General features: G+C 32.3%; 3 protein-coding genes across 7 annotated transcripts; 2 read left to right on the forward strand and 1 right to left on the reverse strand.

The window, feature by feature from the left end:
* Window positions 1–95: 95 nt before the first annotated feature.
* On the reverse strand, window positions 96–3,423 carry LOC8275978 (TOM1-like protein 2). 2 transcript variants are annotated; one of them, XM_002531985.4, is made up of 4 exons: window positions 3,271–3,423; window positions 2,339–2,851; window positions 1,312–1,590; window positions 96–689 (listed from the first exon to the last, which is right to left on the reverse strand). In XM_002531985.4, exons 2-4 carry the CDS (start codon window positions 2,822–2,824, stop codon window positions 318–320), a joined length of 1,137 nt encoding a protein of 378 aa, XP_002532031.2. In that variant the 5' UTR covers window positions 2,825–2,851; window positions 3,271–3,423; the 3' UTR covers window positions 96–317. The 2 variants fall into 2 exon arrangements, with proteins under 2 accessions (XP_002532031.2, XP_048232809.1); XM_048376852.1 differs by having other exon boundaries at window positions 2,339–2,873; window positions 3,271–3,415.
* A 4,541-nt stretch (window positions 3,424–7,964) lies between these two features.
* On the forward strand, window positions 7,965–17,085 carry LOC8275979. 4 transcript variants are annotated; one of them, XM_048376588.1, is made up of 6 exons: window positions 7,965–8,153; window positions 9,331–9,503; window positions 14,524–14,707; window positions 16,389–16,495; window positions 16,589–16,691; window positions 16,793–17,085. In XM_048376588.1, the coding sequence occupies exons 1-5, from the start codon at window positions 8,082–8,084 to the stop codon at window positions 16,671–16,673; spliced, it is 621 nt and encodes a 206-aa protein (XP_048232545.1). In that variant the 5' UTR covers window positions 7,965–8,081; the 3' UTR covers window positions 16,674–16,691; window positions 16,793–17,085. The 4 variants fall into 4 exon arrangements, with proteins under 4 accessions (XP_048232545.1, XP_048232544.1, XP_048232547.1 ...); XM_048376587.1 differs by having other exon boundaries at window positions 16,589–16,681; XM_048376589.1 differs by having other exon boundaries at window positions 7,966–8,153; window positions 16,589–16,649.
* A 1,470-nt stretch (window positions 17,086–18,555) lies between these two features.
* Window positions 18,556–21,089, forward strand: LOC8275980 (rho-N domain-containing protein 1, chloroplastic). The gene is made up of 2 exons (XM_002531987.3): window positions 18,556–18,701; window positions 19,752–21,089. Exons 1-2 carry the CDS (start codon window positions 18,662–18,664, stop codon window positions 20,867–20,869), a joined length of 1,158 nt encoding a protein of 385 aa, XP_002532033.1. The 5' UTR covers window positions 18,556–18,661; the 3' UTR covers window positions 20,870–21,089.
* The last annotated feature ends 696 nt before the right edge of the window (window positions 21,090–21,785 follow it).

The raw sequence follows: 21,785 nt of genomic DNA on the forward strand, positions 1-21,785 counted from the left end.
ATAAAATTGATCCTGTAACAATTTGGAGCAGAGCAAGAACCAAGAACTAACCACTATTGCAGAAGGAAACTGATGCGTGTGCCACCATCAGGGTCTAAACCAAACAAATAACTCATTTGCTAAAAAGGAAAACCTCAGTTACAGAAGGCTCAATCTAATTACAATAGCCTAATTATTAAGTTAACAAATACACTGCAAGAAGGGAAACACAGATCAGTGTGAGAAATCAGGGACTAAGAGATGTATTAATTTTGCATATAGCATAAACCTGCATTCAGACCCTCCAGATCCCGATTTTTCAAACACCATTTATCTTACTAACTGCTGCTGCTGCTAGGTTCATTGCTGCTCTCTTTTTGGGGATCTGCTGTCTTGGTTTCATTTTTATTATGTCCAGCCTGCACAGGCAAATTATCCTCCTCGGTGTCTTCAGAACTCTCAGGGAGTTGCTCTTCACATTTTAGACCAGCTTCCAGTTCCTTGGTGTTATCAGAACTCTCAGGGAGCTTCTCTCCAGATTTTAGACCAGCTTCTAGCTTCTCATATTGGGAGATGACTTGTTGAAGCTCATCGTTGATAGCAAGTGCCTCAAATAGCACTGCCTCGTCATCTGTGGTGCTCTGTATGATCCTCTGTATGACAGGCTGTGATTGCTTGCAATTCTCCAATAAGCTCACTGTCAGATCCTCCTGCAACCACACAAAATATTCATAGTTTCAGTCACTTATCCTTGTGCATTTCTGTTCATCTCTCTTTATCTAGCCTAAATGAAGGCTCTACCTATGATGCAGATGAAAAATCATAAACAGTGAGATCCCAAGGAACAGAACTCCTCCTCAGTTATAAATGACCATTTATTCCGATTCAAATACAGAAAGGCAACTCTTAAATTTCTTTTACTATCTAAAATTTTGATGTGAAATCTGATCCCTATTCCCTCACTCACAGCAGTACATGTTAAAATAGAGCCTGCTTAGCCTAAGAATGACAGGTACAGAACTAAAAATACAAATGTTTTATCATAAAACATCAGTTACCGATAGACAAAAGGAGCTGCATATCTTGGTTTCTCATAGCAAAATCACTTACCTGCACATTTGCTGGAACTTACTAACAATTTTTGAATAAAAAGGTTCTGAATTTAGGCATATCAAAGTAATTGAACCATAAACTCGTGTAAATTGTAAAGAAAATTTTTTAAAAAAAAAAAACTTCACAGAATGCTATAAACTATTCAAAGTAGTGATTAAAAAAGATGATCTATAAACTAAAGGCAATGTTTCATTGTAGAATACCAAGAAAATAAGTTACCTTTATGGGTTTTGGTTCAGTATCAGAATTTAGAATACTAGAGAGAAGTTCAAGGCTGTTCCGGATTGTCGCGAGATATTCATTCTTTCCTTCAACTGATAAGCTCCCACTATTAAATCTCGAAGTAGTATGGTTTTGAACATCAAATTCTGTTTGAGGAATAGGATATCTTTCTGGGTGAGACAGTGGTTGCTGATGAATATATGACTCCAGAGTATATTGCATGGGAGGTGAATCCCCAGCTTCTCCTGGTGGAGGCAAATTTCTTCCTTGCAAACTCTGCCAAGACGAAGATACAAGATTGATTTAAAAGGAGGCAACTAATTAAGGAATCAATACCTCCAAAAACTTATAAAACAGACTTGCTGTCAGTGCCTTATTAACAAATATGTTGTAGTGAACAGATCTAAAGGGATAAAAGAGTATATGTTAGCCAATGGAAATCCAAGCATTAAAAAAGACCAGAGCAGACACAATACTATTTTTAACACGATTCCATCCTCTAACATTATTCCCCAAGGGGTAAGCATCCAAGTTTGCTATTTATAGTGGCTTGAGAATGGACTGATGTATCACGTACTGAGAAAGGATCCAATTAGGTGCTTGTTTGAGACCCTTTTTTCTGTTAAAAAGCATGCTTAGTTGAGTGATGCAGTTTGGAAACCAAGCTGGAAGTTTTATGCCTATAACCTGTACATATAAGAAAGAAATAGTTTTTCAAGAAGTTTGAGCAAAGATCACATTCCTACAGTTGGAGATTCTTAAATCGATAACATTCTGATTGTGCAGCATGAAATGAATCTGCAGTTCCATCCAATATGCAAACAGCTCATGTTTTTCATGCATAGGTCCAAGTTGAAATGCAGGCTTATAAACTATTCAAGTTAAGAATCAAATGTGTATGCAAAATTAATCACAACAAAAAAAATCCATGATCAATTAATAAATCATTTAAATTACATAATTTATGGCATACAAAAAGCACATTTCAGTGCAATGTCAACAGCAATATAAAAAGAGGACTCACCATATAAGTTTGTCGAAACACTGGCAGATACTCAAGATCCTCAGACTGTCCCCAAGCCCTAATCAACTGCAAAGCTCTATCTCTATTCCCCTGATCCGCTTGTGGATTTACAATCATCTTAACCATCTCATCCAAAACCTTCTCAACTGCAACTTCAGAAAACACCTTCTCACAATTCATACTACAAGTCTCCAACAAATCAAGACTCAACCTTTGACTGACTGAATTTTTGCCAGAAATCTTTCTTTTTATAGCTCTAACAATCTCGGTCCCGCTAAACTCTTCACTATTAATCATTGCACATATCCTCAAATTCATACCCCAATTTGGTTCCTCCAGCATCTCTGATGTTGCCTCATCAACTATCCTTGATTCAGGTGTTGGAGTTTGCAGCATTTCCTTCACCTTATCGCTTACCATTCGACTCATCTGTGCCCCGCCTGTCTTCAACCGTTCGCCCCATTGAGATATTTTCAATTTGTCCATACTTCTTTATTATGTCAAACACACAACCTTCAAGGAGTATTGATAGACACTAATTCAAATACAGCTTTCAACAATTGGAATTACTGAAATTACATAACAAATATTACTACAGCATCAACAAATGAAAGAATTTGATTCTGTTCTATTCTATTTAATCAATTATTGTGTTTGGGAAGCTCATACTTGCTGATATTCAATCCCCTCAACATAAGAAATACACACACACACACACATAAACCCTTGGAAAGAAATGAAATCATGTAAAAACTGACATGGTTTTGCAAGATTCATTTAAATTTTTGCACATGCTTTCTGCCAAACAGTAACGTAACTGAATACTAATTTTCAGCTTACATTTCACCATAAAAAGACAAAGCGAAAACTAATGAACAGGATCTAACCTAAAGAAATCACGATTTTGATAAACAAAAGGAAATCAAACAAACCTGAGCTTAGCTAATTGTCAGTAGCAGAGCTGTATTGCAGTTTAGAAATTTCTGGAGCGTAATAAGGAGGGTTCTTTGTAAAAAAAGAAAAATAAATAAATAACGGAGGTTTCAGTTGTCAGATTTAGCCGGAGGGAGGGAAGAGAGAGAGAGAGTGGGAATAGTCAAAGTCTGAAGTACGCGTGGCTGGATTACCGGCCACGTAGCATAAAGCGGATCCCACTTCTACTCCACTGTCAAGTGTCAATTCTTCCTTACCCAAAGATAATAATATTATAATACTATTAGAGAGGTGCACTTCTCTAAGAGATCAATGCCTTTGGCATAAGATAATTTAAAATAAAAAATAGCTTTATTTAAATATATTTAGAAAAATCAAAATAAACTAAATGGATCTGTAGATAATTTATTTTTAAGAAATTATATTCAATTTTTCTAATTATAGATTGTCATGGTGTAAAAATACTTTAAAAAAAGCAAATATAATTATCAAATAATTATAAAATTAATTAAAATAAGTAATTTAATTTATTTAATTATTTTATATTTTAAATATAAACAACTCACTTAAAGTAAATTAACTTATTTTTAAACACCAAAATCCGACCAAATCAAATTAACTCGATCTTAGTATAAAGTTAATTATTTAAGCTGAAAAATATTTGACCTAGTTTAACAGCAATTATAAAATAATTTATGATTTAAGTATAATATAATTATTAAGTATTTAATTTGGACCAAACATAATAGTTATGTGTTTCAAAAAATTCACTGTGGATTAGTCTTTTTTCAATGAATGTACTTTTGAAAGAGATAGTGTTAAATGATTAAAATAATAAAATTCTATAATTGAAACACAGAGTAAAAATTTTAGTAAATTTTGAACTAAAAATATGATCAATTAAATTAAAAATGGCAATGAGGCAGGTTTGGCCTTTTCCATCTCTATCCCATTAAGAATCGGAACCGCTACATGTACATTTTTTTTAAGTGGAATCATATCGGATTCGATTAATATTTGCTATATCTTTTATATATTTTTATGCTAAAAATATATTTTTATTAATTTTTAAAATTTATTTATTTATTTAATATTTTAACTATTATTAAATATAATTTAAAAAATAAAGTCTAAATATAAACAATATTTAATACGTTCTTATAAAATTATATTTATTTATTTATATTTTATAAATAAAATATATATTTAGTATAGTTTGAAGCGGAAATGGGACAGAGTAGTTTAAACTAGTTCCCGTTCCGTTGGATAAGTATTTTTAGTCCTGTTTAAATTGGATTGGATTATGAATTTATGAACGAATACAAGACAGGTTGTCATTTCTAGCCAAATCATTTTTATTGATTAAAAATATGAACAATTTTGAAGATAATTAACCTAAAATGTGTTGGCACCATAACTATTTTTAAGTCCAAGTCTAATATAAATGGCAACAAAACTTCAGTCCATTAAAAAGCTTATTATTTTAATTAATTAATTAATTAATTATAAGAGTACAAAAATGAACGCAGTGACAATAAAAGAGAAGCATGGATATCAAGTGCTAAAAAGAAGGGCATGTCCCTAAAAAAATTGAAAACTCTGAGAGCTCTATAAATACAAAAGAAAATCGAAAGGGAAAAGAGATCAAGAAACAAGCAACATCAATATTTATCAACAACAACCGACAATAATCAAAGACTACTCAACACATTTTTTCAATAAATATATTTTTCAAAGTTTTAGTTTATAATAAACTGCTATCAATTTTTATTTCTTTGTATTTATTTATTCATGATTTATTCAAAAATTAGCAGTTCAATACATTTTTTAGTAAATTAATTATAATTTTCTCGACTTTTATATTTGTGGAGTGTTTTGAGAATCTAAGTAAATTGTCAAGCCTTAAGAGAGCTTAGAAATTTACAAGATTTGATTAGAACGTTATTGATTTAAAATAGTTAGAGCTTTGTCATTTATTTCGAAATAACGTATATACAATATGTATAAATTAGTTTGAAAAATAAAATATACTCAAAGAAAACAATAAAACATATTATTACTATAGTGATAATTCATTAGGAAAAAGGAAGTGTTTTGTCTTTAGATTTTTGGTTGATAACAATTTAATTATTTTTTTTCATATCAGTCATCATTATTATATTATTTATATTTAATTATGTGGGTTTAGAGTTAAACAATTTATAATATTATTATTTGAACGTCAAATCACGATAAAAGTTGCTAATTCGATAAGGTTTAACATCTAAACAACGATGTTAAAAGTTATTTTCGGATAATGATCAAAATAATATTACGACTGATTAGACAAATAATGATATGGGATTTTGCAAGCTAAAGACTTTAAATGAAAAAAATACTTTGTTTTACGAATTAATTATCACTATATATATTTTTGAGTTTAAATAGAAAACATATGTATCAAAATTATTCAAAATGAAATACTTTTCATATTTTTCCTCATTTAGAAACGCTACAAGAGTTATCTATTAGTAAGGAATTTAAACTAATTTTCTTATTATGGAGTAATTATTATTTGTCCCTTGTGTTATTCTATATTATATTAGTTACTTCATAACATTTAAAAAACATATTTTTTTCATTATTTTATTTTATAATTTAAAATTAAAAATCATTTCTATCATAATTTCTGTTAGAAAATCATTAATTAGGTTTGATTTTATACTATTTGCCTCATAAGTTTTTGTGTGATATACAATTTTTCCTCTATATATTTTATTTATTGCATAAAATTTCATTGCATTTTGAAAGTCAATACAATTAAAGAACTAAATTGATAAAAAAAAAGTGAGGAGACCAGTATGGAAAAATTTGCATAATATGTATGATTGATATGTCTTTTTTAGTACTTGCAAGTGTATGAACCATTCTTATAGTAAGTGTAAGTTCACCATGAGGTCGATCTCTCAAGGAACTATAAGGCTACTTATTATAAAGACTAATTATCAACACAAAATAATAAAAGTAAATCTAAACACTCTAAATCAATGTGTTTGAGAGAATAATATTCATAAAGTAACGTAACTAAATAATAAATAAATATGCAAATATTTATGATATAAAATTATATGCTAAAGATAGTATTTAGTCTAGCCAACTATTTATTAATCTACTTGTTTTACTTTAAGCCTAGATCTAATGAATGAGATAATGATGTGCCTTTTCCCTAAATCACTTGAGCTAATGATACAATCTAGGTTTCTTATACCAACATAAATTAAAGTAAAGATGATGCTTCTAATACTTTTAACCTAAAGATTTTTATAACAAATATTACTACTAAATTGATATACGATGGTCAACCAATAATAATATATGAAACTAATACATATATGAAGGTAAAGAAATCATTTATTAAATAAATAAATAACAAGATTCATACAAAAGTAAAAAAGGTTAAACTAAACACTTATGAAAACTAGCCTAACATATTTAACCCAATGATCATGGTATTAAATAGAAATACATAAAATAATAAAATAAGAACTCTCTCTAGATCCATAATTTTTTCAAGTAGGAAGAAGATTGGTTCTCATTCTCCACTTTTTAGAAAGTACGTTAGATCTTCAAAAGAGTAATGAAAACTAAACTAAAATGTTTATGAAAAAACTGTAGAGAATTATGGAAAGAATAATGGTGGGCAGGTGTAGAGAGCAGATGGGAGAAAATTCTCATTTTCAGTATTAGATTTTGTATATAGAGAATAGTCTTTCTCTATATAAATCTCCTTAAAGATAAACATACTAATATAAGTATATTTATCTCCACCTAATACTATCTCACAAATAACTCTTAATATAAATCATAATAATTATACAAAATGACTAAAATGTCCATTTGGCCTTGTAATTAGCAGCTTATATGTCTTAAATTTGGGTATTGACACGAACATGTCAAATTAAGCTTATTTTTGAGTATTTAGCTCCATATTTTCCTCTTTTGACTAATATTACCTGAAAATAGACAATTAAATTTAAGTGGGGTAACAACACATGTTTTCATTATATTATATATAGAAATATATAATTAAAGCTCTAAATACTCTTAAATATCTATATATAATTTGGACTGATCAATGATACTTAAAATTTTAAAAAAACTATAGTCAAAAGTTTAAAATTAAATGAGAGAATTGATTCTGATAGTATTAGAGCAAATTATAACTTAGATAAAAAATGATGGTTAAGAGAATATTCAAAATAAAAAAAATACTTTAAAGAACATTTAAAATTCCTTCATGAAAAATTATAATTTCAAGAAATAGGAAGAAATTAAATTTTATTTCTCTTATTTTCTTTTCAATTTTTCATTTAATTTCTTTTTTTTTCCTTATAAGCTTACATGAATCTCATTATTTTAAGTCAAAATAAATACCTCCTAGAAAGACCTTTTCTTTAAATGAAAGATGTAAATGTTAATAAAAATAAAATTCAAGAATGTAAATAGTCGACCTTTAGAAAAGGTGCATGTAATTGTAATTAGGATCAGACCTGAGGGGGGTAAATGTCATTTGTTCAAAATATTTAGACTTTTTCGAGTTTAGATTAGACCGGGCGAAAGTGAACGAATTTTACCCGAAAGTGGGAAATAGTCGGGTGGATACCCGAATGCGATTTCTCATGGAGCTGGAAATGCCACGGAACAAGAAACTTTTTGTTAGAAATAAATAACTAAAAGAAAAAAAAAAGCGCTTAGTCTAGTCTGGGGGGTTTAACGAAGGGGATATTGGGCGTGGGCAAACTGGAAAACCAAAGACATTGATACAGGGCAAATGATTTCTACATCGACTTGGTGCCGTTACCTGGCCAGAAAATTGGAGTACTCCGTCTCCGTTTGTTGGAAGGTCCGACTCTCTCTCTCTCTCTCTCTCTCTCTCTCTTTCTTTTCCTTTTCTCATTTACCACCTCGTTATTTATATATTTCTGTTTCAATCAATACAGGTAAGAAATTTATAATCTTTTGGCTTCTCTATTGAGGGTTTCTTGTTCCCAGATAGGAATAATGCATTGGGTTTATTATATTTGGTTGTTTTAGTGATTCTAAGTGGAATTTGCCAATTGGGCTTCTCTTATTCAGTATAGTTTTGGCTTATTCAAGTATAAATGCCTCACCTTTCTTTGAATACTTTCTCATTTTTCTATTCTAATGGGTTCTTTTTCCTTATATTTAGTTACTTTTAATGATTGCATTTAATTTAGCTGTTCTTAGTGGGATTTGTTCAGTGCCATTTCATGTCTAGTTAAGTAATTGGTGGGTTTTAGAACAACACTTTGCTACTGGTGTTCCCTCAAGATATTATTTTTAGAGACATATGCTATGTGCCTCTCGGATCAGTGTGAGTGAGATGATATCTATCTGATTATCAATTAGAGAAGGAGAATGGTTTGACTCATTTTGTTTCTAATGGAAGTATTACTACTTAAACTTAACTCAGACTGTTGCTTGCTACAGCAAGAGCTTACTTTTACTGGAAAGTGGAAACTTTTAAAGATCATAGTTATAGTTCTTTTCTCATTCTTGTGTTAGGATGGACTTTTAGTCCCTGCCTACTGATTGAAACAGAATATAGAAAGTACTACAATAATCAAGCAACTTTAGATCTTATAAATTTCTGAGCAACTTACAATTGACGCCCTTGTCATGTCTTTAAATTACATAGAGCAATCCCCGAGTATAGAGAAGGTCCTCGCTTAGGAATGGGCAGCTAGCCATTTTGCATTCTTGCATGTGGCATTTGACTCTCGTATCATGCTGTTCTTCTGGTCCTTTATAGGGTAGAAGGAAGGGAAATCCTTTGTTTGAGTATCACCAACTGGGGACAAAGAAAGTCCCCTCCTATTAAATTGAAATTCAAGCGGAGAGAGGGAAGAATCACATGTGTTAACAGACTTGATTCTTAGCTCAAAATCACTTAGTTATTACTGCATTTTGATGTGCTGCTGTTTCCATTCAACTTCAGGAGCAGAACTACTGTTAACTTGATTATTCATGCATAACCTTCATTCTTCAATGTGATGCAGAGCTATAGAAGAGGTCAAATCAGTGATAGAGAGTTTGGTGATGCAGTTTGGAAAAATCTACTTCAGGGGAGGTTGACATATTTACACTGGAATAAAGGACAGGAAATGGCACCTATAATTGGAGAGCAAGGGGGAACTCTTCTTGTACGGAAATTGCCAGCTGCTAATCCAACGTAACATCACTGCTCCTGTTTCAAACGAAATCATTCTCTGATAAAGCATACTTTTATTTCTTAATTATTGTAGTGAAGCATTTAAAGTCCTTTTCCGGATAATTGTGATGTAGACAAGGAGAACCTTAAGGAAAACAAAGAATTCAGAAATGTAGAATTAGGGTAAAGTATTTTAGAATTCCAATATCTAGGGGTATTTTTGTAATTTTCAGCTTTGTTAGAATATTGATTAAGATTTCTTTAGGAGTATTTAAGTTTATTTTTGAGTCTGATTCTTAATTCTTGTTGGTTTAGGATAGGTATTACTTTTATTTTATTTTATTTATAGTTCAAATCTTCTAGTGATTAAGATTAGTATTATTAGTCTAAATTCTTTAGGTTTAAGGATTAGATACTCTTGTAAATACCTAGGTTTCTAATATTTTATTTTGTAGGAGTTAGATTTCAGTTTTAACTTGCAAAATCATGTTGATTTGCTATTTGGAATTTTGGGATTCAATTCCTCTCTTAGGTATGATGCCGAAGGATCCTTTGGGTGTGATACTTCTAAGTGTGACTCTTAGAACATTTATCTTATCTTTTTAAAACAAAAAAAAAAATTATTGTCTATATTCAGATTAAGACCCTTAACAATTTTGGATTTTACCCTATCATAACCATTAGCTTTTGCAAATTAAATTAACTGTAGGATAGCATTACTTAAATTTTGTCCTGCATCAGTTTTGTAATAGAGCTTCAAGATCCTTACAATCTGATGTTTTAATCTTTATAAACAATATGCATATGCAAGTTAGAAGTTTCATGTTTTAAAGGAGGCAATCCTACAAAATTCTGTCATTGGATTGATTCTCTTGGCTTTTACTTTGATAGCTACAAACTTCAAGAAAGTGAGCAGGATAAGATTTGCAGATTGGAATTTGATTAGAGCTATAAAATTATGGTGATATTGCGTCGAGTATGATAGGCAAATAGGAAGCGAACCCAACTTAATAAGTGGCAAGATATGAAACAAAGCTTCAAGAGAAATTTTTGCTATTGTATTATCACCTAAGGATGAGTAAAAATGTATGTAATCCAACATATAGGTACATGACAATGGCTAATTACTTTAACCAATTTGAAAAGCAGAATTCTGTTCATCAAGAGCGTGGATTGAATTTTGATAGATTGAATGATGAGATGAGTTCAAGGTTTGATGGTTTGGATATTATGGTGGATGAGTTTCTTAGAAGATTACCTTCAATTTCTTGCAATCAAACTTCAAAAACTACTAATAGTCAAGGCCTTCCTCAAAAACCAACCCCAGCCCTTGTAGTTTACCCAACTTTACCAGTGCATCCAATATAGTAAATAATATAGTCTAAAAATTGATAAAAACCTAATCCAAAATTTGCATGCACTAGATATTGAACACAAACCAATTGAAGCAATGAGGATTTAAAGAAAAACAAGAAGTCAAACATGAAAAGACTGAAGCGATAGAATTCCCACAAATACTTTTGGATGCAAATGTGGATATGGTTCAGCTTGCAAAGAAACTGTAAAGGACAAAAGAGGATGGACTTTGTTGTTCAAGGTTCCAAAGATGCTCAAGATGTTGAATTTTGTAGCATACTGCTAGTGTTCAAAAAGTGGAGTTTATTATTTCTAACGAGTTTGTAGATGAGTTTAATAGGAGGTTTCAATATTTCAGTGGCTACCAACAGTTAAGAAGGTTGAAAATTGAAGTCCAATATATCAATGCTTTTTCTTCTTAGGCATTTCCAACTAGGGGAGAATGCTGCTGATAAGGAAAAGCTTAAGGAAAACAAAATTCAAAAAAGTTCAGAAATTTATAGTTAGGATATGGTATTTTACAATTCAATATTAAGGGATTCTTGTAATTCTCATTTTTGCTGGAATAATAGTTTAGGTTTCTGTAGGAGTCTTTAATTTTACTGTTGAACCTTATTCTTAATTCTTGTTGGTTTATTATAAGCTCTGTCACTCAGACTCTTTATTTTTGAAGCAATGGGCACGGCTACAGAATCCTTCTTAGATCCTTCATCTGAAAAGTGGATAGGACATTTGTCTAAGCTCCAGGTGAAGCAAGAGAAGAGGAATAGAGCAATAGCAGGAGCTGAGGGAAAAAGGGAGGTGGGGGGAAGATAGAATAAACAAAAGATAAGCAACAATTTGCCATTTAATTGGGTTTTGGGTTTTATTTTATCTTTTGTGGGTTGATGAGCTTTACTTTGCAATTGTTTTTTAGGGAAATATGTAATTGGGTTTTTAGTTTTATTTTTTTCAGTTTTAATAATAATTCTTATTAAAATTAAAATAGTAAGTTATATAATAACAATTATTAAATTAAAATAATAAGTTATATATTTTCTAATTTATTAATTAAAATAATTGTTTTTTAAAGTTAGCTTAAAGTTACATTATATATATATATATATATATATATATATATATATATGCATGTAACATTCATATTTTTTAAATATAAAACGTATCCCCCTACCTGTATCCAAATTTTAGATCCCCATATCCTTGACTCCTGGATATGCACCCACTATCAGATATCCGTACTCAAGTTCGAGCAACAAAGAGAATAACTATTATTTCTTATTTTATTTAGAGTTCAAATCCTTTAAAGATTATATTAGTACTATGGGTCTAAAGTCTTGAGGTTTAAAGATACTCCTATAATTACCTAAGCTTGTAACAGTTTATTTTTCTAGGATTCAGATTTCATTTTAATAAAATTATGGCAGATTTGCTATTTAGAATTGTGTGATTCAAATTTCTCCCTAAGTGTGACGCCGAAGGAACCCTTGGGTGTGATGTCCAAATACTTGTAAATGTGATTTTCCGAAAGATTTAACTTTTCTTTTCTTTTCTTTTTCCTTTTAAATCTGTATTTAGACCTGAAATCCTTAACAGTTTTTGATTTTAAGCCTATCAGAACCTTTAGTTTCACAAACCACGCCATAGGATGGCGCTACTTAAAATCTGTCCTGCATCAAAATGTTTATGGCTGAGAGAGAATGAGATGTTTCGCTCATTTCTCGATTTGTATACATCATTTTTGGTTCATGAAGCTTTGCAGGAGTGGGCTGCAATAGTTAACCCCCTCCAGAGCTAGAAAGATTTTGAGGTTGATTGTTGGATATATGAGATATGTGCCTTGTATTGTGACGGAGGACTGGCAAGTTATTAAACACCAAAGATTTGGACATAATATTAGGCACCTCTTTAGTGAATGGACACTGATGATGCTCTTTGGGATTATAATGTGGGACATATGAAATCATATCTAGGGATAAGTCGTCCATAGATTATGGGTGAGCATAATTTAGTTATAACTGAAAGACAAAACAATCTGATGTACTTCGGTTATCGTGGTATAGATTTCTTTTAGTTCTTTTGTTTCGTGAATTTGTAAAACTTTTGGTTTTTGAAAATCTCTCTGGTTACTCGAAAAAAATTTGTAGCTGAAAGAACCTGTTTCCTATTAATAACATATAGATGGTGTTCTAAATCCTCTTTGTATAGGTTTAAGGTTTTAGGACTCTATAATCTGCATTTTTGGCTGACCTGAGATTTTTGTTTGGGTTCCTTTGTTTTCTAAATTTTGCGGATAGTCGTTTTTGGAGGTTTTTAGTTTCTTGTGTGTGGGTTCAGGACATGTGAGCTGACTTTATGCTGATACTCTGAACGTTAATGTTTAGGGAAATAGATGTGTCCATCACTGTATAATCATTTGATACAAGTTTGGAGGCCCAATTTAAGAAGTAGCCAAGTGAGGAGGAGTATAGCAATGGAAAGACTTGTGATCTATCAGATTAAGTTTTCAGTTCAAGTTGGTACTGCATATGGCTTAATTCATTCCTGAGTTCTTTTCTTAACATAACAAGTAGAATGAGAACCATGGTTTGGGTGAGACAAGTTTGGATGCAGGTCTGCTGGCTGATGCATTTCTCCTTCATATCAAACTACAGCTGCTGTTTAGGTCATTTCTATCAATGGACATTAAAAAAAGTAGATATTTTTAAGCTTGGAAGTATGCTATTTCAATAATTATGGTTTTGTTGATTCTTATAGTATATTCGGCCCTATGTGAATATTAGCTTCAACTTAGATCCTTCTTTTGGATGTTTTGAGTATTTTACATCCTGGTAAATATCCGACCTGTGTCAGGTGATTCAGTTCTCAATGGAGATCCCAGTTTATTTTTGTTGTGCATATAAATTACATAATATCTTTTGGACAGCGGTTGTTATCTCCACTTTGAATCTAATAATATGTAATTAATTTCTTTTTCAGTAAGAAAAACTAAAATTAATCAAACTTGAATCTCAAGCTAGTTCAGATGGGCAAGATGCATCCTTGTTGTTTTATTTTGCTCTCTTTTTGGGATTAGCTTTCTATTATTTGCTGTTGTAGTAAATTCTTTTACATGGTTAAGTTCGCCACTCTTAATAAAATGTTTTGTTTAGTGCGGTTGATTGCTTCTAACAATTATTCTGGCACTCTGTTGTAAGATCCAATCCAAAACTAAATTATTAGATGCCATACTGAACTTTGTATGTAACCAATGCGGATCTGTTGAGGATGGATATTCATGTGCCCATGGATATTGGTCGCTATCTTTTAATGATTCCTTCTTGCCAATCAATTCATTCATTAGAACATGTTATAGTCAATTGTGGACATATACTAGAATAACAATTTTATACCTAAGACAGGCAAAGAAAAGAAAAAAGGAACAAAAATGGCAAGTACTTATTTCGTCACGCTCTTGCTTAGATCTACTGGTGCAATGTGCTTATTTACTGCTAGTTAGAAGAAGGTTACATATTTTATTAATTGAAAACAAATTTAAATTCGTTCAAGTCTGCAAACGTGGTTCTTGTTTGTTGCAATTATCCATTTATATGATTTAATTGTTTCTAACAATCTTGATATACCAATTTCAGTTCTTTCTGGTGTAGAGCATGGTGATACTTAACTACTTCATAATTTCTTTCAACAGACATGTTTTTGTTGGAGATGTAGTGGTCGTAAAGGATCCTGATAATACCGACAACTTTCTAGTCAGAAGATTAGCTGCTGTCGAAGGGTATGAAATGGTGTCTAGTGATGAAAAAGATGAACCTTTTGTTCTTGAGAATGATCAGTGTTGGGTTTTGGCCGACAACGAGAAGTTGAAGCCCAAGGTATGAGCCATTTTGCAAATATAAGACTTGGTTGGTATATAGCGACACATGTTAAATCCATTGCATTTCTTGTGTCCTTGCATTTCTGTGCTTTCTTTTCTTTCTTTTGTTTTTCTTTGGCAAAAGGTGTGAATGAGCCCCTAAACTTTTAGCCAAAGTGCAATTAAACTCTTAAACTTTAAAGTAGCTCAATTATACCCCTATAGTTTGGAAAACAGAACAAGTATATCCTTATAGCTAATTCCTTTTTTAAGTAATGATAATTGTGTTGATTTCTTTATCAAATTTAATGAGAAATTATCATTTTATGGTTTTTACACACTCAAGGCAGAGCTAATAATTCCTCACATGCAAAAAAGTGAGTTGAAAAGAGTTAAAACAGTTTTCTTCAGTGCCTAAAACTAATTAGGTCTCATGCCATTACACGGTTAAAGAGACAGAATTAACTTCCAGGATGTAATTCTTCTGTTTTTAAACTTTAGGAGTGCAATTGAGCTACTTTAAAGTTTATGGACCTAATGGCGCTTTGACCAAAAGTTCAAGAGCTATTGTACAACTTTCTTTTGATGAAATTTCACTAATTTATGAAGGTAGAAAAGTTTGACCTTTTATTTCCTTAAAGTCGCTATGTTTGCCATACAAGCATGGCATTACTGAATTTGTTGCTGGTCTCGCTGTAGCATGGGGAAATGTACCAAACTTACAGCTTTGCTTGGTAATATAACTTGAATTAGTCTACTAGAAATGGAGCATCCATTTGATCTATCAAGGCGTCTATTCTGTTTGTGTTAAGAATGCAGTTGTATTATCTCCTGTCTCTCTTTCTAATAGAAAGAAAGGTAGGATAAGGAAATAGCTAGTAGTTTGTTTAATACACGTGTCAATTCTGGATTCCTTATAACAATTTTTTGGCACTTTATGACTTTTATTGACTTCTGTAACCTGCAACATGTCCAAATTGAGAAGATCAAACAAGTAGACATTATCTTTTATTTTTCTTGTGGCTGTCTTTTGTGTTCCTGTTGTGCTGCAAAATTGCAATCATTTTTGGTGCACCTTAACTTCTTCGGTTTTGCCTTCCATACTTCTCACTCATGATTTGTCTATTATGCCAGTGCTAAAGATTTGTCTTCCCCCTGTTGGTCCTGCATTTTTCCTTTCTAAGCTTCTTGAATGTGTGGTTGCGTATATCTATTTGAATGCATATGGTTCTGAGTAACTGTTCTTAATGCGTGTCCTTGTAGAATGATATGCATGCTAACCAATAATCGTGATTGGGCTGCTTTAAAATGTGGGCAATCTCAAACTTGCAATTGCCTTTCGTTAATATTACTTAAAACTCTTATTATGAAAAGCACTTTATTATAAGTTGTAAATGCTCTTTTCTTTCAGTACAGACAAATTTAAGGATTAATATGTTCCAAATTTTTCATCATCATCATCATCAATCATTGTTATCACTAGGCCTTTGGCCTAGTGGGAGAGCTCTATGAAGCTCGGGTGGAGGTCTCAGGTTCAAACCTCCACTTTCCCTCCCATGAAAAAGAAAAAAAAATCTGTCTTTTTTTGTTAATAGAAATTAAGGTCAGCTGTGAATATTGGCAATAGGGTGTGCTTTAGTTATTCACCACCTGGGAAAAACTGATCCATTTCTCTTTTATTCTTCTTTTTGGTGTCACAGGAAGCAAATGACAGCCGAAAATTTGGCCCGGTTCCCATGTCGGGCATAGTTGGCCGAGTCATATACTGTCTACGTACAGCTGTGGATCATGGTCCTGTTCAGAATAGGTGAGCTGCTGGACTCCAGTTGGTTGAAACCGTTATTACTGTACAATAGATGATATTTGAAGTCGAATTGATATCCTCATGCTCCTTGACCAGTCATTTCAGCATGCGTAAGGATTCACCAGTGTTGGAGGTGGAACTAGATGTAGACGAGATGGTTAAAAATCACAAACTCTTTTAACTGATTTGGTTTGCATTTGTACTAACTTGTTTTCTCTTTACCATTCCACTGCATTGGATGCTGTTTTTGTGAAGTTCTGTGATTGGAGGGCTGCGTGATTGTTGTTTATTTATGTTCAGGTTCGGCGACTTGAGTAACTGGGTCTTCCTTTGCAACTGAAAAGTATGAAGGCAGCCTAGTTGAGTTCTGCGGTTTCAACTTTATTTAACATTGCCTTGGACCAGGATTGTAACCTCAAAATCTACACCAGGAAAAGAAGATACTAGAATTCTTATGCTGCCTCTTTCTGGAGGCTTGTGTTTACTTGTCTTCATTGCCATATATGATCTTTGCTCATATCAAATTTTATTTTAACACTTGGGAAACATTTTTGTTTTCAAAATAAATTTGGGCTGCTGCTGTCTTTCTCCTACTATTGTTATATTATATGTGAACTTGCTGAGATCAGAGATGAGAGATTGTTTTGTTGAATCTTTTTCTTCACTCAGCCTAGTGTCTTATGGGGTCTGCAAATAAGGCAAGGCACATGCAGCCTTGTTTTGTATAGTTCTCCTGGTTCTGCTAATTAATACTGCAAATCAAGATCCAAGTTACCATCACCGTCACCATTCCACATTACCATAATCCTTTATGCAAAGGCAAGTGTTCTCTTCTCATTCACCAAAAGGCCATAGAAACTCCTGCATTCATCCTCAGGGAAAATAAAATAATCAAAACGATATGTTACTTGGACTGCAAATGGAAAAGTAGAGATTTTGATAGAATTGCAATGAGATTTTTGAAAGCAGTTATTTTCTCTATGATTTTTTTCCTTTATATAGAAAAAGAAAATACTGAAAGCAACATGTTTTTCTCTTGAGATTGTTCTTTCCTCTGTATATTTTTTTTGTCTAAAACAATCACGACTCCTAATGCAAAGCAGATGATATATTTACCATTCCTGCAAAAAAGCAACAGTTTTGTGCTTCTGAACAGTCTTTCTGGTACAATATTTTGTAAAATCCCATCCTCCAAAACTAATCTTAACGATCTTTTAGTTATTTATATTATGCGTGCACATCATTGAAAAAATAGGCTCTATTACATAGATTCACTTGTTAATTAATTGGTTGTGTTTTTACAGGAAACAAGATGAGGGGATAAAATTATTGATATCTGAATTTCCCCAACACAAAAACAAATATATGATAAGAAAGTAGTATAATGTGTAGATTTTGAAATTGAAGTGTGAAGATAAAAGGGACAAGAGCAAGGATAATAGAATTTGTTGTCCATTGGCAGCCTCCTCTTCTTCTCTAAACTTGAACATTCTCATTACCCACCTGCATGATAACACATTAAAAAATTAAATCATATATACAATTACATATTTTGAGCTTAATATGTATAACCAATAAAAACATAATGATGTCACATTCATCCTTTCTAGTATTATTATTATTGTTTACAAAAACAAGTGCACTTGCATGATTAGCCTGATAGTAAGTGTATATATGAACTCGAGCAAGATCTCAATCTCACCTCATCTGTAATTAAGAAAAAAAATTATCACATATACTTATATTTTCAAATTTCGCATGCTTAATTAGTTTCTTAAGTACATCTGCATACTAATTTTGTAATTAATTTAAAAAGCATAATTAAAAAAAAAAAAACAGAATCATTAAAATCAACTACCTAAGTGAGAATCATAGATTCTAGGATTAAAATTTTCCTGGAATAAAAAAATTGGGGAAGTAAGTTCAGGCCAGAGAACTAATTTTAAATTCTCCTGAGGGGGAAAATTAAAAACGACATAGAAAAGATTCACAAGAGGCGGAACAATGAAAACGACATCGTCTTAAACGGCCCCTAATTGGAAAATTGTAATACCCAAAAAGTCCCTTATCAGTGTCTATATAATTTCGCAAATAAAAAAACACACGAGAAGGAGAAGTCTCTAATAAAATGCAAAAGCGCCATTAATCCAAAGCTCAAAACTCCCTCCAATGTCGCAATCAGTCCATCTCATCTCTAACAATATTCCAGGTATATCCCCTTCTAATCTAATCTTTTCATCTCAGGTTCTTTTCACGCTCTGTTTAGTTCCTGAGAACCAAATGTTTAAAATAAAAGAAAAAGAAGCAAATTTGGGACTAATTTGAGGTTATTTGCCCAAATAGGTGCTGAGAAATTTTTTTTTTATCACTCATCTTTTGGGTTTTGTGTAGTTCTTTAGGTACCAAATGAAGCAATTAGGTTTTTGTTTGGACTAACTTAAACAGAGCCTGCCTAGTTGTGATTAGCACTTGTATTCTTAGCTTATATTTAGTTTCTATAATTAGAGTTATTTCACTGTTGAGAGTTATGACCTTCTTTTGGTGAGTTATTTTCAACTGGGTAGTAAAGATGAGCTCTTTACGTAGTTACACTCTTGCCATTACTATCGCCCACCACCTATATGACGAAATGATTTTAGGTGTTGAATGGTAAAAGAGTTTGCTCTGTTGTATATACTATCTTGTGTTGTTTACTTGGTTCTTTAGTTTTGAGGGTTCGATTTTTGGCTTCTCTTTGGTCTCTTTACATTTGCAAGCTGCAAATTATTGCTTCTGATTTTAATGTTATAGTTCGTGTTGACTCCAGATCATTTTTTGTTGCTTCTCTTTGCTTTTACTTCACAATAAAATGATGGTGGTGTGTGGTTTGTGTTTATGGTAAGATGTGGAGTAGTTGTGGTTTCATTTCTGTTGCATCAGATAAGAAGGTGTTGTTCTTCTTGGTACTTAATTTATTATTGGATTGCTGACAGTGAGAGTAGATGTATACATTTGTAAGTGTGTAAGAAAGACAAAAAAATCTCTGTTGCATGGAAGCAAATCATTCAGTAAGATCGAGAGTGTTTTTTTTTTTCTCTATTTGCGTGCAATATAAATTGTTAGACGGTGTCGAAGCATTTTGTTATCAATTGATCCTCTCATCATGCGAGTCGTGTGCTTAAAGTCCAGATTTTTGTTCTCATAAAAAATAACAAGAAAAGAATAAAGAAAGTCCTAGGATGCTCTTCTGTTTTAATCTACGGATATGTGCTTGTTGTAGGTTATGGATCTTCAGAAAGCAGGTGTCTCCCTTCCTCAGGAATTTCTGGGAAAGCAGTTGCTATACCTCTTTGTCCTTCGCATGGTAACCATATAACTTATTCACAAATCAAGGTTGGATCAATAAAGTGCGCTTCTGGCGCAGCATCTTTTTTGTGCAGAGCAAGTTCCGGTGGTCCTAGGAGAAACTCAGATTTCTCAAAGCAAAGCAGACAGGGGTTCTCCCGAAATAGGAATAGACAAAATGAAGAGAGAGACAGCTTTGAGAATCTTGATGATTCTGATTTGTTAACGTCAAGAAGTGGGCCATTACTCTCTCTTTCAAATACCTCAAAATTCCAAGCCACTGCAGGCCCAGGGCCAAGAGAGAAGGAGATTGTTGAGCTATTCAGGAAGGTACAGGCTCAGCTGCGTGAAAGAGCTGCAGTCAAAGAAGACAAGAAGGTTGAAGCCTCCAAAGGAAAAGTTAAAGAGAGTGAAACTGTGGATTCCCTCCTTAAGCTGCTAAGGAAACACTCAATTGAGCAAGGTAAGAAAAAGGTTAGCAGTGTTGGCACTGGAGACTTTGCTGTGGACTCACCAGAACATAATGGATCGCTTAGTGGAGACAGGAGCACAGGTTTCTTTAATCCAAATAATAAAGCAAGGAGTGAAGTCCCAGAACATAATTCCACTTCTTTCAGCAGACCACCATCAAATTTTCGACGCAAGTCCCCAGTTCCTCAAGTGAAATACCAGCCTATTTATTCAAATGAGGACCCTAGTAATTCTACATCTTATTTTGATTTGACTGGTGATAAGAAGAAGCGATTTGAAGCACTTCCTGACACAGCTCAGCAGCCTAAATTGGAAACACAGGAGCCCGAGTTGGAAGTGGCACTGGAGCCAGAGTCCTCTTTCCTTGATGGTAACGCAGTAGATGAGTTATCAGAAGAAGAGTCTTCAGACATTGATGATATTAACGAGTTTAGCAATCAACAGAAGGAGAACGAACACGAGGACCTAAGCTCATTGAAGCTGCCAGAGCTGAGGGCACTTGCAAAATCACGTGGGTTAAAGGGGTTCTCAAAGATGAAGAAAGGAGATCTAGTGGAGTTGCTAAGTGGTGATTCAGTTTGATTACTAATGCAGGGAAGGAAGTGAGGAGAATAGACCTGATCCTAGATAAATTTTGTTTGTTTTTAGATATGCTCCCTTTTGTTTTCTAAAAATTGAGATGTTTTGTTTTCTGTTTATGATTAGAACCCTTTTAAATTCTGTCATATGTATTGGCTAGTGAACATTTCACTGGAATTGGAACCGAAAAAAGAAAAAGAAGAAACAAGAAGTTAAAAACTAACCATGGAAATTGGTAATTTGGTTTATTTTGTCAGAACCAAGAGAGAACAGCAGAAGGAAGAGAACCAATTCTGAAGTTTTAATAACTTAATCACATTCGAGAGGCGTACTAGATTACCGACACCAAGTAATTGGTTGCCAAAATTAAACCAACTCATAATAAATACAGTTTGTTCTTTTGACATAATTTTACACGAGCTAATCCTTTTATAGTATTAACTACCACCTCATATTATTGAAATCTTATCTGTTCATTGAAACATAATCAATTGGAGTTTGTTTTTTCTATCAACCATGAAAATTGGGCAACTTTCGGTGTCTTCCTCCACTTTTCACTAGCATTGAATTTCTCCGCTCATTAGTAGAATTTTATTAGAATATAAATTGTTATCTCTCTTATGTATTACAGTTTCTTTTATAAAGTGAGAAATAAACTATGTTATGAATTTGAGATTTCAAGTGTTTTGTCATCAGACTAAAGCTTGGTGATTTACTACATTTTTTACTTCTAAAAGTGTCCAAATAAAGAGATATGCAAGATACTTTCTATTTTTTTAAATGATTTCAAAATCACATTTTTTTCTTATTAAATTTAAAGGAAGAGAAATGAATATTGTTGGAATGCTCTAATAAATTTAATTTCTATTTTTAAATATTCAAAATTTTATTTTTAACAATTAAATAAAAGAATAAAAAG

This window comes from Ricinus communis, chromosome 7, assembly GCF_019578655.1.
Source record: "Ricinus communis isolate WT05 ecotype wild-type chromosome 7, ASM1957865v1, whole genome shotgun sequence".
In the NCBI taxonomy this organism is placed as follows: domain Eukaryota; kingdom Viridiplantae; phylum Streptophyta; class Magnoliopsida; order Malpighiales; family Euphorbiaceae; genus Ricinus; species Ricinus communis.

What these genes read in the sequence shown, in the direction of transcription:
- LOC8275978 (XM_002531985.4), bottom strand. Translation starts at nt 2,824, where the DNA reads ATGGACAAATTGAAAATATCTCAATGGGGCGAACGGTTGAAGACAGGC. An exon ending in TGTTTCGACAAACTTATATG is followed by an intron (nt 1,591 to 2,338) that starts GTGAGTCCTCTT and finishes TCGTCTTGGCAG; the next exon opens with AGTTTGCAAGGAAGAAATTT. An exon ending in CTGAACCAAAACCCATAAAG is followed by an intron (nt 690 to 1,311) that starts GTAACTTATTTT and finishes GTGTGGTTGCAG; the next exon opens with GAGGATCTGACAGTGAGCTT.
- LOC8275979 (XM_048376588.1), top strand. Translation starts at nt 8,082, where the DNA reads ATGATTTCTACATCGACTTGGTGCCGTTACCTGGCCAGAAAATTGGAG. An exon ending in TTGCCAGCTGCTAATCCAAC is followed by an intron (nt 9,504 to 14,523) that starts GTAACATCACTG and finishes TTCTTTCAACAG; the next exon opens with ACATGTTTTTGTTGGAGATG. An exon ending in ACGAGAAGTTGAAGCCCAAG is followed by an intron (nt 14,708 to 16,388) that starts GTATGAGCCATT and finishes TTGGTGTCACAG; the next exon opens with GAAGCAAATGACAGCCGAAA.
- LOC8275980 (XM_002531987.3), top strand. Translation starts at nt 18,662, where the DNA reads ATGTCGCAATCAGTCCATCTCATCTCTAACAATATTCCAG. An exon ending in CATCTCTAACAATATTCCAG is followed by an intron (nt 18,702 to 19,751) that starts GTATATCCCCTT and finishes TGCTTGTTGTAG; the next exon opens with GTTATGGATCTTCAGAAAGC.